Source organism: Nicotiana tomentosiformis, chromosome 2, assembly GCF_000390325.3.
Source record: "Nicotiana tomentosiformis chromosome 2, ASM39032v3, whole genome shotgun sequence".
In the NCBI taxonomy this organism is placed as follows: domain Eukaryota; kingdom Viridiplantae; phylum Streptophyta; class Magnoliopsida; order Solanales; family Solanaceae; genus Nicotiana; species Nicotiana tomentosiformis.
In genome coordinates, this window is record NC_090813.1 from 91,781,064 (window position 1) to 91,793,719 (window position 12,656).

The 12,656-nt window shown below is 33.2% G+C and overlaps 3 protein-coding genes and 1 long non-coding RNA gene across 4 annotated transcripts; 2 read left to right on the top strand and 2 right to left on the bottom strand.

The window, feature by feature from the left end:
- Window positions 1–799: 799 nt before the first annotated feature.
- LOC104102893 (pentatricopeptide repeat-containing protein At5g15300) lies at window positions 800–2,874 on the top strand. Its single transcript, XM_009610741.4, has one exon. The coding sequence runs from the start codon at window positions 853–855 to the stop codon at window positions 2,449–2,451; it is 1,599 nt and encodes a 532-aa protein (XP_009609036.1). The 5' UTR covers window positions 800–852; the 3' UTR covers window positions 2,452–2,874.
- A 246-nt stretch (window positions 2,875–3,120) lies between these two features.
- LOC104102892 (casparian strip membrane protein 3-like) lies at window positions 3,121–4,390 on the bottom strand. Its single transcript, XM_009610740.3, has 3 exons — window positions 4,091–4,390; window positions 3,534–3,657; window positions 3,121–3,443 (listed from the first exon to the last, which is right to left on the bottom strand). Exons 1-3 carry the CDS (start codon window positions 4,309–4,311, stop codon window positions 3,228–3,230), a joined length of 561 nt encoding a protein of 186 aa, XP_009609035.1. The 5' UTR covers window positions 4,312–4,390; the 3' UTR covers window positions 3,121–3,227.
- Window positions 4,391–6,791: 2,401 nt separating this feature from the next.
- On the bottom strand, window positions 6,792–7,341 carry LOC117278399 (uncharacterized). The gene is made up of 2 exons (XR_004508770.2): window positions 7,180–7,341; window positions 6,792–7,036 (listed from the first exon to the last, which is right to left on the bottom strand). It is a non-coding gene; the product is annotated as an uncharacterized lncRNA (long non-coding RNA).
- Window positions 7,342–11,618: 4,277 nt separating this feature from the next.
- Window positions 11,619–12,139, top strand: LOC104102890 (uncharacterized). The gene has a single exon (XM_009610739.4). The coding sequence runs from the start codon at window positions 11,702–11,704 to the stop codon at window positions 11,948–11,950; it is 249 nt and encodes an 82-aa protein (XP_009609034.1). The 5' UTR covers window positions 11,619–11,701; the 3' UTR covers window positions 11,951–12,139.
- The last annotated feature ends 517 nt before the right edge of the window (window positions 12,140–12,656 follow it).

Here is a 12,656-nt window from a genome sequence, read left to right on the forward strand (position 1 = left end):
AGTTAAGGACATGATGTCCTAAAATTTAACAACAGGAGGTACAAATACAAGTTAAGGACATTATGTCTTTAACATTTACATTGCATACATGAAGTTAAGGACACCATGTCCTTAACATTTACACTATACATATGAAGTTAAGGATATGATATCCTAAAGTTTAACAACAGAAGTTGCAAATACAAGTTAATGATATTATGTCCTTAACATTTACATTGCACATATGAAGTTAAGGACATGATGTCCTAAAGTTTAGCAGGAGAAGGTGCAAATACAGGACACTTTGTCCTAAATATTTACACAACATTCATGAAGTTAAGGACACCATGTCCTTAATATTTACACAACATTCATGAAGTTAAGGACATCATGTCCTTAATATTTACACAACACATATGTCTAGCACATGGGTATTTTTGTTCGGCGGGTAAAACTTTATTAAGCACTGGTTAAAGAGTAAATACATTTAAAATAATGGCTAAAAAATAAAGACATCTCTAATCAGTGGCTATCTGTGCACTTCCCCCTTGTGAAATTCACTGAGGGCTATTCTGTAATTTTATCTTTTTAGGATCTTTACACAAATAGCCGGCGATATTCATTGTTTACTTTTTTTATCCATATATATAGATTATACATTGATTATACATATATAATACATAAATTATGCATATTTTATACTTCAACCGAATATTTTTAATTTAAATGGTTAGGTTGGGTTAATTCTTAAAACAAATATGGAAGTAAACGGTCCTACTTCTAAATACTCGGATCCTAAAGTAAACATCAAGCCCAGGAGGTCAGGCCCAATATTAGTTCATAAATCCGTCGGAGCAGAAGAATGAGAGGTAAATGATCAAAAAGACAATAACAAGCAGGAGTTCAAATCTTCACCGGCAATCATCACTATGGAGCAAATGCAAAGATCTCCAATCCCTAAAGCAAATTCACGCTTTGATGATCATCAGTGGTTTCAACTCCAATCGTTTTGCTCTCAGGGAGCTCATTTACGCTTCTGCCGTTATTTTTTCAGCCTCTATTCACTATGCCCACAAAGTGTTTGCACAAATTACTCAACCAGAGCCCTTCATGTGGAACACCATGCTAAGAGGCTCAGCTCAGAGTCTCAGGCCTTATCTTGCCCTTTCCCTTTATACCCAGATGGAAAAACGTTACATACGCCCGGATAGTTATACTTTCCCGTTTGTACTGAAGGCATGTACCAAGCTTTCTTGGCTTGTTTCTGGCCTTACCGTTCATGGGAAAATTGTGAAGCATGGATTTGAATCTAATAAATTTGCGAGGAATACCCTTATATATTTTCACGCGAATGTTGGAGATATAAGAATTGCAGACCAACTTTTTGATGGTTCTGCTAAGAGGGACGTCGTTGCTTGGTCTGCTTTGACTGCTGGTTATGCGAGGAGAGGTGAATTGGATGTGGCAAGGAGGCTTTTTGATGATATGCCAGTTAAAGACTTGGTTTCTTGGAACGTAATGATCACGGGGTACTTGAAGCAAAGGAAGATGGAAAATGCAAGGGAGTTGTTTAATATGGTGCCAAAGCGGGATGTTGTGACTTGGAATGCGATGATTTCTGGATATCTGCTTTGTGGCGAAAACGAGAATGCGTTAAAAATGTATGCAGAGATGAGAAGTGCAGGGGAACACCCTGATGAGGTTACCATGTTACACCTGTTATCCGCTTGCACGGATTCAGCATTCTTGGATGTTGGTGAGCAGATACATCAATCTATTATCGAGATGGGTGCAGGCGAGTTAAGTATATTTCTTGGTAATGCACTTGTAGACATGTATGCTAGGTGTGGCAGCATTAGCAAAGCACTTGAACTTTTTCAAGGCATGAGAGAAAAGGATGTGTCGTCTTGGAACATAGTTATTTTAGGATTAGCTTTCCATGGTCATTCTGAAGAATGTATTTCTCTTTTTGAAGATATGAGGAGAGTGAAGTATATTCCTAATGAAATTACTTTTGTGGGGGTATTAGTTGCTTGTAGTCATGCAGGAAAAGTTGATGAGGGCAGAGAATATTTCAACATGATGAGAGCTGAGTACAATATTGAGCCGAACATAAGGCACTATGGGTGTATGGTGGATATGCTAGCGCGTGCAGGACTACTGCATGAAGCGTTTTATTTCATAAGCTCGATGGAGATTGAACCCAATGCCATTATATGGAGAACTCTGCTAGGAGCTTGTAAAGTTCATTCCAATGTCGAGCTGGGAAGGTATGCTAATGAGCAACTGCTTAAATTGGGAAGGGAAGACAGTGGGGATTATGTCTTGCTGTCAAATATCTATGCTTCAAGAGATGAATGGGATGGTGTTGAAAGGGTGAGGAAGTTGATGGATGACAATGGGGTTTGGAAAGAACCTGGTTGTACTCTTATTGAGGCTGATGACACTCTCAAGAATTTTTTGTTTGATTAAAAGCTTATGCACTCTTAGAAATAAAATTGGCTGGTCGGAGATTGGGAGAGCTCCATGTGTGATCCACGACCAATCTTAATGCCCCTTTCTTAAACTCCCGCGTGAAGGTCCATCCTCTGTGGAAGGGTACAAAGACAACACTTTTGATCCAACTCTTCCTCCTCTTCACATCATAGACCACTGTAGCGCACGAGGCATGGAAGTTTCAATTCTGCTGTTTTTATCAGTTGTCCATTGATGTTATTGCATTGATCATTTAGACATTTTTGTAGTTCTTTTATTGGTGCTTACACCATTACTATTTTGTTTTTTAAAGGATGTGATTGGGGTGTCAGGTAGTTTAGGACTTGAAATAACTTTATTGCTTGATATGGTCCTAAGCTTTTTACAGAAAATTGATCTACTTGATGGATTTTCAGCAAAGACAGTTGTCATTCTTAGCTGACAGAATTATTAGCGTATATTATGAATTTGCAATTAGAGGGTTAAAAGATTCCAGACAACCCGGGTAATGAAGTTGTTAAGAGCTGCAGGGATATATAAACAACGTGGTCATCTGTTTATCAGAACGAATGCTACTATAAATATCAATTTTCTTTATTAAATGAGAGGAAGAATCACTAAGACAAACAGATGTAATAACAGCTTGTAAGAATTAAGATGAGAAAATAGCTCAAAAAATCGAATTTTCTTCGAATGCAAACATACAATATCAAAAACAAAGCAATAGGAAAACGTTCTTTCTTCCCGCAGGAAGTGATCATTAAAGGACGAAATCAATTTCTTGAAAGAGCCAGGGCAGACAATATAATCAGCAGCACAAACACAAGAACTCCAATAAACGATCCAACCAAAGAGCCAGAGGCACGATCGCAGAATGAGTTATACTGCTGACATATAGCAATCCAATTTGCACGTTCATTTCCCTTGTGTGCCAAATATACTATAGCTGCTGCTGCTGATGCTCCAGACGTCAAAAATGACATCATCACCTGAGTTTAATTATCAGCTCAGAAATTATTGTACGTAAAGATAATTAAAATATGAAGTTGCAAATTAAGCTAATTAATTCAAGAATTTACCGTATCAAAGAAGACCAAAACCACCCTGGTTATTCTTGCACCAGCCATGACAATGTGTAAGATGGATAGGACAAGAGATACAGCCAGGTATGCGCTAACGATGCCATTCGCTACCACAAAGAACCTATGAGTTTTCACAGATTTTACGTCAACGAGTGCAAAATTGTAGCAAATGGATAATTTATACCATTAGACCGGAAAAAACAAACTTAACTTCTATACACTAACAATGTAGAATAAATTTATACTACTAAATCATTTAAAGGTGAAGAGTTTACGTTCTATGAAGTACTAATGGGGTGCAACAAAATTTTTTTTTACATAATTACATCATAGTGTCACTTATAAGTTAATTACTTAAATTTCCATGACAAACATTAATTGATAACGTGATAAAAATGGTAACTAATTTACTATCATAGCTTAAATTTTACTTATAGTGTAGAACATCAATAATGTTTATAAGGCAACCTACTGTTAACAGTTAAATTATATTGATCGTGTTAATATTCTTTATATTGCAATATATATAAAATAGAATAGTATATTTATCTTACGTGAAAGTGGGAAGATCCTTGTACTCAGCCTTAAATCTGATGAACTCCGTGAAGGAGGGAAGGGTTTCATTAGTTTTTCCCATGGCAATTGCACTTCCCAAGGTACCTATAATGGCAAATATTCTCATAATAAAATCAAGAAATGAAATTCCTCTGTTCCCTTTGGGCTTTGGCTTTGAATCTTTTGAGTCCTCTCCAGCTTCAACACCACCTGACTTCATCTTCTCCTCAATTTACTATCCAGTAGAAGTAATAAACAATTAATTCAAGGGTTTCAAAGTAATTTCGATTGCTTATCAACTTTTGTTATGCATGGTACACAAAGAAGAATAGTAGCATGTTATTTATACTAGGAAAAATGCTGTTAGTCTCAAATTGTACAATCAAGAATCCACTATGTAAGTTTAAAAAAATACCCAAATTGAGGAAAGTCATAAGTGGAACGGTTGGTCTTGACAATCTTACTTTCTTGGTAGTCTCATGCATTGCCAATTTGAACTTGAAAATCTGCCAACTTAATTTGGTCCCAAAAGATGTATATTTTGGAACATTTTGTCACGGGTGCTACTACAAAGTTGTTATTCACCTTATTGACTCCTTGGTTTTTAGATTCTCATTTAAAAAATGAGCTGTATTTTCCTTTTGATATTTTTGGTGTAAGGATATCTGGTGAATAGCTAGCTGTTCACATTCTTTGATTCTCATTTCTTTATGTAAAAACAAGTGGTATTTAGATTCTCAATTCTCTCTTCCTTCTATTTGTGCATTTGTCTTTTCTTATTTTAGTTGTGTACTTTAGATGGGGCAAGGAGAAGGTTATTTTAGAAAATGCTTAACATATCAAGTGTAGGTGCGAGTACTTTGAATAATTAGGAGAAGATGCATTGGGCATTAGCTGATAAATAAGCACTGAGATAATAGTCATTTTCCAAGAGGACAATGTAGCATCGAGTTTAAATTTTAAAAGAATAACAAAAGTTAGTTAGTAGGGTTTTTGACTATCTTGCTCAAGATGCGTTACGTGCTAAACATGCGAAGGAGTTGATTAAATCGTAAGTGAGATTGTACCTGCATCTTTGGAATACAAGGGAGTAGTAGTATTATTTATGTGCGGTAATGCCCTATTTCCGGCGGATTGCAGTCTTAGCATTAATGTTACTTAATAAAACTCATTTATTTATAGGATTGAAAGAAATTTAGTTTGTATCACCTTAAACTATTGTCATTCGGTCAAAGCTTCACTGACTATAAAAAGGTGGATATGTCTATGAACTGCTACTAGATACAAAATTCCACTTCTTTTTTTCTTCATTAACTTGCAAATAACCGCCTAAATTAACTAAAAGTATATTTTCATCTTAGTTGTTTAATTCATTGACAAAACTCAAATTCGTAGAAGATATCAATAATCATATATCATCCTCATACTATACTAAAAGTGGGAAGCCCCTAAGTTAACATCATACTATACTAAAAATAGGAAGCCCCTAAGTTAAAAGTTAAATTACTAAAATACCTATTAAAATTTAAATGACCATTTTACCCTTTAAAAATATGTACATCGTCCCTTCAATAATATAAAGATGTAAAACGCTAAACTACAATATTCAATGCATCTGGTATGTAGGAATTTTCACCGAGTTTATCATGGTACAAACATTTAATTACAATCTTTACGCTTTTTAAAACTAACCTTTTGAAATTTCTGTAAGTATAACAAACGCTTCAAAACGTTTAATATTCCTAGCTTATAAATATAGTATTTCAGAATCATTTGATGAACAAACGTCAATCTTCACAATTTGAAATATTTAGAGCAAATTGTTTAATATTCCTAGCTTATAAATATAGTATTTCAGTATCTCATATGTTATGTTTTCACCTTCTTGATTCTGAAAGCTGGAGAATACATGTCAGTTTACAATTGACAAAAACAAGGAGTATATAAATAGCTGCTGGGATGTCAAATATTTTGATGGCTTTTTTCTGCTTCTTCTTAATTAACGTGTAAGACAAGCCATTTTTCTTTTCTCAATCTTTCTTTTCTAATATATATTAAACTAGTAATATGCTCGCGCTTCGCGCAATGCATTAGTCAATTTTTAGAAACGCGGTGCATCAGTCATTTTATAAATTGCAACTGTTAATAATTTTTTCCAGATTGCGAAAAAGTTTGCTTGTTACTATGTCAATATTTTCATCACTATAGGTAGTAACTATTACCATAACTAATCTCTTTTAGAAGATATTTCACCAAATGTAAAAACATACTGCAAAAAATATCATATTCAGTATCGGCTAGTACTATATTCAGCAAGGAATAAAACATGCAAGGACGTAACACTTGCTCGCAATCTCTTCTCCCTAGACAAAAAGAAAGCACTATATCCATAGATCAGACATAACAAAAATTCAATCAGCACAGAATAAATCAAACAGGAAAGCTAAATTATTTATTTGATTATCCTCTAAAATACACCACAAAGTAGATATAGCTACAATCAGATCAATTAACTGCAGAATAAATTAGCAAAGCCATGATTACGTAATGGCACAAAGAAATGTCCTAATATATATATAAATAAAATAAAGATGACTCTCATCTTAATTTTTTGAGTTCTATAATCTAGAGAGACTCTGCATACTGACTTTGAAGGAAGATGAGAAAAACATAGAAATGAAAAAATTACCCTTCAAAAAATGAGGCTTAAAACTTCCATGACTTTGATTGCTTTTTACAATTTCTAATCTTAAATTTACAGGTAAATTATCATTGAGATTGGAGGCTCGTCTTCTTTCATGAATTCTAAGGCTTGTCCCTTTGTTGGATACTCTTGAAGAGAATGAGCAAGTCTCAAGAACAGGTCTGCAACTCCTGTCTCACTGGTAAAGTTTACATGCCGACCACCCTAGCTAACTAAAGTTTTCGACCACCTAAGGATATCTCTGCGGATAAGATGTTGTGCAATAGAATCAAATTAACAGGAAGCATTATATATAGTAGCCATAAACATTAGAAAGTAAAAAAATAGATGTTCGGGGATCGTATATTTCGTACGTGCATAAAATAAATTCTTTAGAGAACTCACCAATAAATTAACAAATTGCTAGGCAACATAAAGTGTGCTCAAGCTTGCACGATGTAAATGGACCCTCCATGTTGCATCAGAACGAAGATGTATCAAGATCTTTTCATTTATCAAGTATTATGATCAACCACAGAAGAAACCTGCAATGGACTATCAAATTAACTCATAAATCAGATCAGACAACTCAAGAACCATAAGAAATATCCGCAGAAGAACATATTAAACAGATCAAACTTAGAAACGTTAAACATAACTGCTCTCACTATATATATATATATATATATATATATATATATATATATGAGCGTAGGCAACATGTAGTCGCACAAAACATCACAAAGGCTCAATTGTGATAAAATGATAAGAACATCGCTGTAAGTCAAAGATGACATTAAGTAATGAGTACACCGCACTTTACCTTAGTACTTATGCAATGCTAAGGATTTCTCCATAGATATACTAATCTCTCATATTATATTCAACCCAAAGAGAACATGCTATGTCAACCAAATTTGAAAAATAACATAAATGAATTTAGTGTATCTGAGTCAATACAATAACATGAATACAACACGATGGTTCCTAAATACTGTATGGAAACTAAGGTACAATTGAACCTCAAAACTCATCATTGCACAACACTAATATTTATCAGTAAAATTAAGAAAGGAAAGGCCATCAGTGTTTTAATTTCTAGAAGGCAGCCAGATCCTTCTAAGCTCTTAATGAAAAGCATAGTAACTACTAAAATTTGCCTATTTTTGAGAGAACAGATAGCACCTAATCTTACAACTTTCGAAATCCCTTGGAACAAAATCAAACACATTTGTGAGAGAACAGATAGCACCTAATCTTACAAACTTTCGAAATCCATTGGAACAAAACCAAACACACACATACATGTATTTATCCTTGAATTATGTATATATACAGATGTATGAATCTCCCAACACATAAATCACCTTCATTCTTCCTTTTATCATTGCTTTATATATATATTTTTGGTAAAGATAACTTTTATTTAAACTGATGAATTTCTCTTTTTGTTCTGATCAGTTTTAGGAACTTCCTATTATGTTACCGAAATTAGGAAATAGAAAGCAAACGTAAACCAACCATTTTTTCGGAAAACTCGAACTCTAAGCTTGCAAAATCAGCTTTTCTGAACTGTAAAATAAATTTCGCCTAAGAAATTTACCTTAGCTTGGCGATGAATGGATTGCACACAGTCAATAATCTCATAAAGCACCAAAGAGTTTCAATTACCTATTATTAAGAAAAAATATTGAACTTACCATATCACAATTGTGTATACTTTCTTCCAAAATTGATAGAGCAAGTAAAGATGTATCATCACAATAAAAGGCAATAAAATAAGTTTAACAGTATATTGGTATGTTGAATTAAAAGATATTGGATAAGAACAAAAGCAAATAACTGCATTGTTTTTCCTGTAGAAGACTCTGTTCAACCTGCACAAAAAAAGAGAAGGGAGAAAAATATAAGTACCATATACCATAACTCTCCTAAATAGCAGCATTTCCTGAATCTGGGTACAAGGTCAATCCATATGGCATTTTTACGAGCACATTATTGCATTTATTTTCCCATAACTAAGTAGGTAACTACATTTGATCCAGTAGTCCTTCACTGCGCTGTGAATGAGGAATGAATTTAGAAATTAGCAGAGGATAGTGATAAATTCGACATAGATGTAGCAAATGAACGATAAACAATAGAAAAAGGAAATAGAGAGAAAGATTGTATAACCAATTAGCAGAGGATGAAAAAAATATCGACAGAGATGAAGCAAATAACAATAGCCAAAAAAAGATAGAGAAGAAAGATTGGAGAACCAATTAGCTGAGGATAAAAAGAAATTCGAGAGAGTAAAGAATTAAGAAGTGGTTGTGTTTATGAAGCGGTATTTTTGAATACCGAGTTTTTTGAGTCGGTGTCGTTTAGAAACGGAGAATTGCGATGTTTGATGGTATAAAATTATAGGAAAATGGCAAATAAAACGTAAATAAAGATAAATAGAAGTCCTTGCGAATGGGATGTGCCACGTAACCGATAGAATACCCTTGAATTATATATATATAGATTGTTGATCATTTGTTTCTTCTTAATAGAATAGATAGTGTAGACTGAGTCAATTAATTTGGTTGCAGGAAGAGAGGAAAAGCTTTGCCAGAAGTGAGAGGGAGTTACTCTAATGTTGCAAACATTGTTCTCTTTGCCGCTAAAGTATGCGTATGTCGTAGGAGTGATTTAGTGGCCATCATAAAGTATGCGCATCTCTAAGAGTGATTTAGGATATCAACATGCACTATCTAGTCATTTAGAGCCCGTTTGGCCAAGCTGTCAAAAATTGCTTATTTTGGAAAGTATTTTTGTTCAAAAGTGCTTTTCGAAAAAGTATTTTTGAAAAAAGTTGTTTGTGTTTGGTTAATTCATTCGAGAGGTACTTTTTGTAATATTTGATAAGCAAATTGTATTTGACCAATCTTTTCAAAAAAAAAATGCTTTTGAATATCAAATTACTGAAAATGATAGCAAAAGTTCCCTTTACAACTTGTTTGGATGGTTGTTAAGTATCGTTTCATAAAGTATCATATAGTATTGTATTGTGTACTCTATCGTTTTGATTTATACAATATTTGGATAGATTGTATTGTTTGTCATCATTTCATGATGTCTTACATATAAAGGATAAACTTACAATATTATAAAGAAAAAGTAAGACGAGGTAGAATTATTAAATAAAAAGATAGAGTAAAGAATAACATAAGATTACTTTTTAAATTATGACTATTTTTCAATTACCACTTATAAATCTAACTATTTTTTAATTTCAGCCTTTTGGGGTCTTTTCACGAGATTCATGGGCTTCCGTCACAAAACCAATAATGGGCTGTGACGTAGCCAAACCCGTAAATGCCATGCATTTTTCCTTACGCTTATATCCTCTGAAATTTCTTAAGGAAACCTTACACAAATAGCCGGCTGAATTGATTATTTACTTTTCTTAGCTGATATATATAAATTATACTATAAAAATATTATACATAAGCTATATATATTTTATATATTCTACCTTCTGTTTTTAGTTTAAGCGTGACTCTTGCTTTCCAATTGGCTGTGAGTGGCGTACGCAGGAATTTCTATAAGCGGTGTCAATTTTTAAAAAAGTGAACAAATAAATAAATTACTATAATGACAAGCGGTATCATTTTTTATATTTATACCCAATATTTTAATTTTATTTCTTACTTATACATATTGATTACGGAAAAATAATTGACGAACCGGTGTCACGTGACACCGATTCAAGCAAGGTGCCTACGCCCTTGGCAGTAAGTGGGTAGCTATTTAAGTTAACTTTTTAATTTCCGTTATGCTTATATCCTAGAATTTTGAAGTAATTTTGAAAAGTCTTGTGGTAATTTATTCAATACTCCACCAATTGTTATGACTTTTTCTCTAAGCTTTTGCTAGCGGTGTAAAGTAGTTGGTTTGCGGTGCCTAAATGTTTGTTACATGTTTGTGGGGCAGTCTGTTGGGCTTAAATTTCATTTCATAATCGCGTACTTTAATCAGAGAAAAAATGTTGTGGCTGCTGTTTATTGCATTCCAATAACCTCAATAATAAATCTATTATGACAATACACTAATTAATATGGGTATCATGGTAAATTATGTAATTTATTTATTATTTCTTAAGGAGTGTGCAAGGTTAATAGTGGACAAGTAAAAGTGAACGGAGAGAGTAATATACACATACTCCCTCCGTTCACTTTTACTTGTCCACTATGGACTTTACACACCTCTTAGGAATTAATAAATAAAATGCATAATTTACCATGATACCCATATTAATTGATGCATATTTTTAATGGATTTGAGAAACTAATTTGAAATGAGTAATTAATAATATGGGTATAACCGGAGAAAAAATTGTCTTCTCTTGATATGCTAAAAGTGACAAGTAAAACTGAAAATTTATTTTTAGAATACTGGACAAGAAAAAATAAACGGAGGATTAATACTTTTATGCCATTAAGTTATGTTACTCGTAATAGAGTTTTAGCTTATATATAGTAAATTAGTCATAGGCTAACATTGTAGAAGAATTTTACTCTATTTACATATTTAAACCTTTTTAGCAAGTATTAATAATCCTTATTTACAAGTTACTAATTTCACTTACTGATGGACTTTTATAGAATTTATTAGATGATTTGATGGTGTAAAATTCTTACATCCTCATTGAATATAGTTAAACTCCTTGCAATAATAGGTAGCTATTATAACAAACATGATCAAATAACTCAAAAAATAAAGTAACAAATAAAATTACATTAAAGTATATAATTTAAAACCAAAGGAAATAAGAAAATTTGTCTTACAAGTGGAATGACAAAACAGATAGTCACATCAATAATAAACAAAAACGGATTCATCTCCCCAAGGTAGAGTTGACTTTGGCCTTTGAGAGAACTGTGTGGTTGTTTACTTATTGATGCAATTAGTTGTCTCCTTTTATTCAACGATCGTTTTTCAGAAGCAGAAATTGCAAAGAAATAGAGAGAGTAAGATCTCAAGAAAAATGAATCAGAATATGAGCGCGTTCTTGATCGGAATGGTGGGCGCTGCCTTTACGTTGGGCGCTTATTCTCAGCCATGGATGACTCCAACGCAAAGCATAACTACGGGTCTTCTGACTCTCATGTTTGGTCTCCTCGTCCGCGAAGGTTTCATCTCCCTTTAGAATTTCACTATTTCCCCTTATTGTTATTAACAAATATCTCTACCTACAAATTTTCATGTTTAATTTGGTGATCGATGACCATCTTCTGTTATTCTGAGGTCTTTCTTTCCAGTTCTGAGTTTGTATTTCCTTTTTTATAATATGCTAAAATCATTTTACACAACACTATATATGTTTGATTGATTACTATTTTCGTTGTTTGAAGATTGTGATACTAGTTACTTGTATGTTGAATTTATGCACCGGAAAATTCATGGAGATTGGTTTTAATTTATAATCCACTACAAATATCATTTTAGTGATATGACCCCGTTTTACAATAGATCAATAAAATATAACATATGATATCGGTATATAATACTCCCATGTAAGAAATCTTTGTAGAGCCATTTTCTGCTATTTAACTTGTAGCTAGTCATATGAGATCATTTACTCATTATTTCCAAATGAGAAACTGGTTTCGAGCCTGTGGGGAAACAACACTGGAAATGAAAGTTAAATGCTACTCCACTAATAATACATTGCAAAAATGGGCCAACATTTCAAAAACCCTATTGGTACTTTTCCAAACTGATCAATCCCAATTTGTAACTTGTGAAACACGTGGTGCCAAAAGAAATTAATAGCATCATGGTTGTTTTTTACCAATGGGGTTTATTGCCAGGACGGTGGTGCCCCATGGAATATATATGGTTTTGTATTCTGA

Coding starts and splice junctions, on each gene's coding strand:
- LOC104102892 (XM_009610740.3), bottom strand. CDS start 4,311: ATGAAGTCAGGTGGTGTTGAAGCTGGAGAGGACTCAAAAGATTCAAAG. Junction 3,658..4,090: donor AAGGATCTTCCCACTTTCAC/GTAAGATAAATA, acceptor GAAAACTCATAG/GTTCTTTGTGGTAGCGAATG. Junction 3,444..3,533: donor TTTTGGTCTTCTTTGATACG/GTAAATTCTTGA, acceptor AATTAAACTCAG/GTGATGATGTCATTTTTGAC.
- LOC104102890 (XM_009610739.4), top strand. CDS start 11,702: ATGCAATTAGTTGTCTCCTTTTATTCAACGATCGTTTTTCAGAAGCAG.
- LOC104102893 (XM_009610741.4), top strand. CDS start 853: ATGATCAAAAAGACAATAACAAGCAGGAGTTCAAATCTTCACCGGCAA.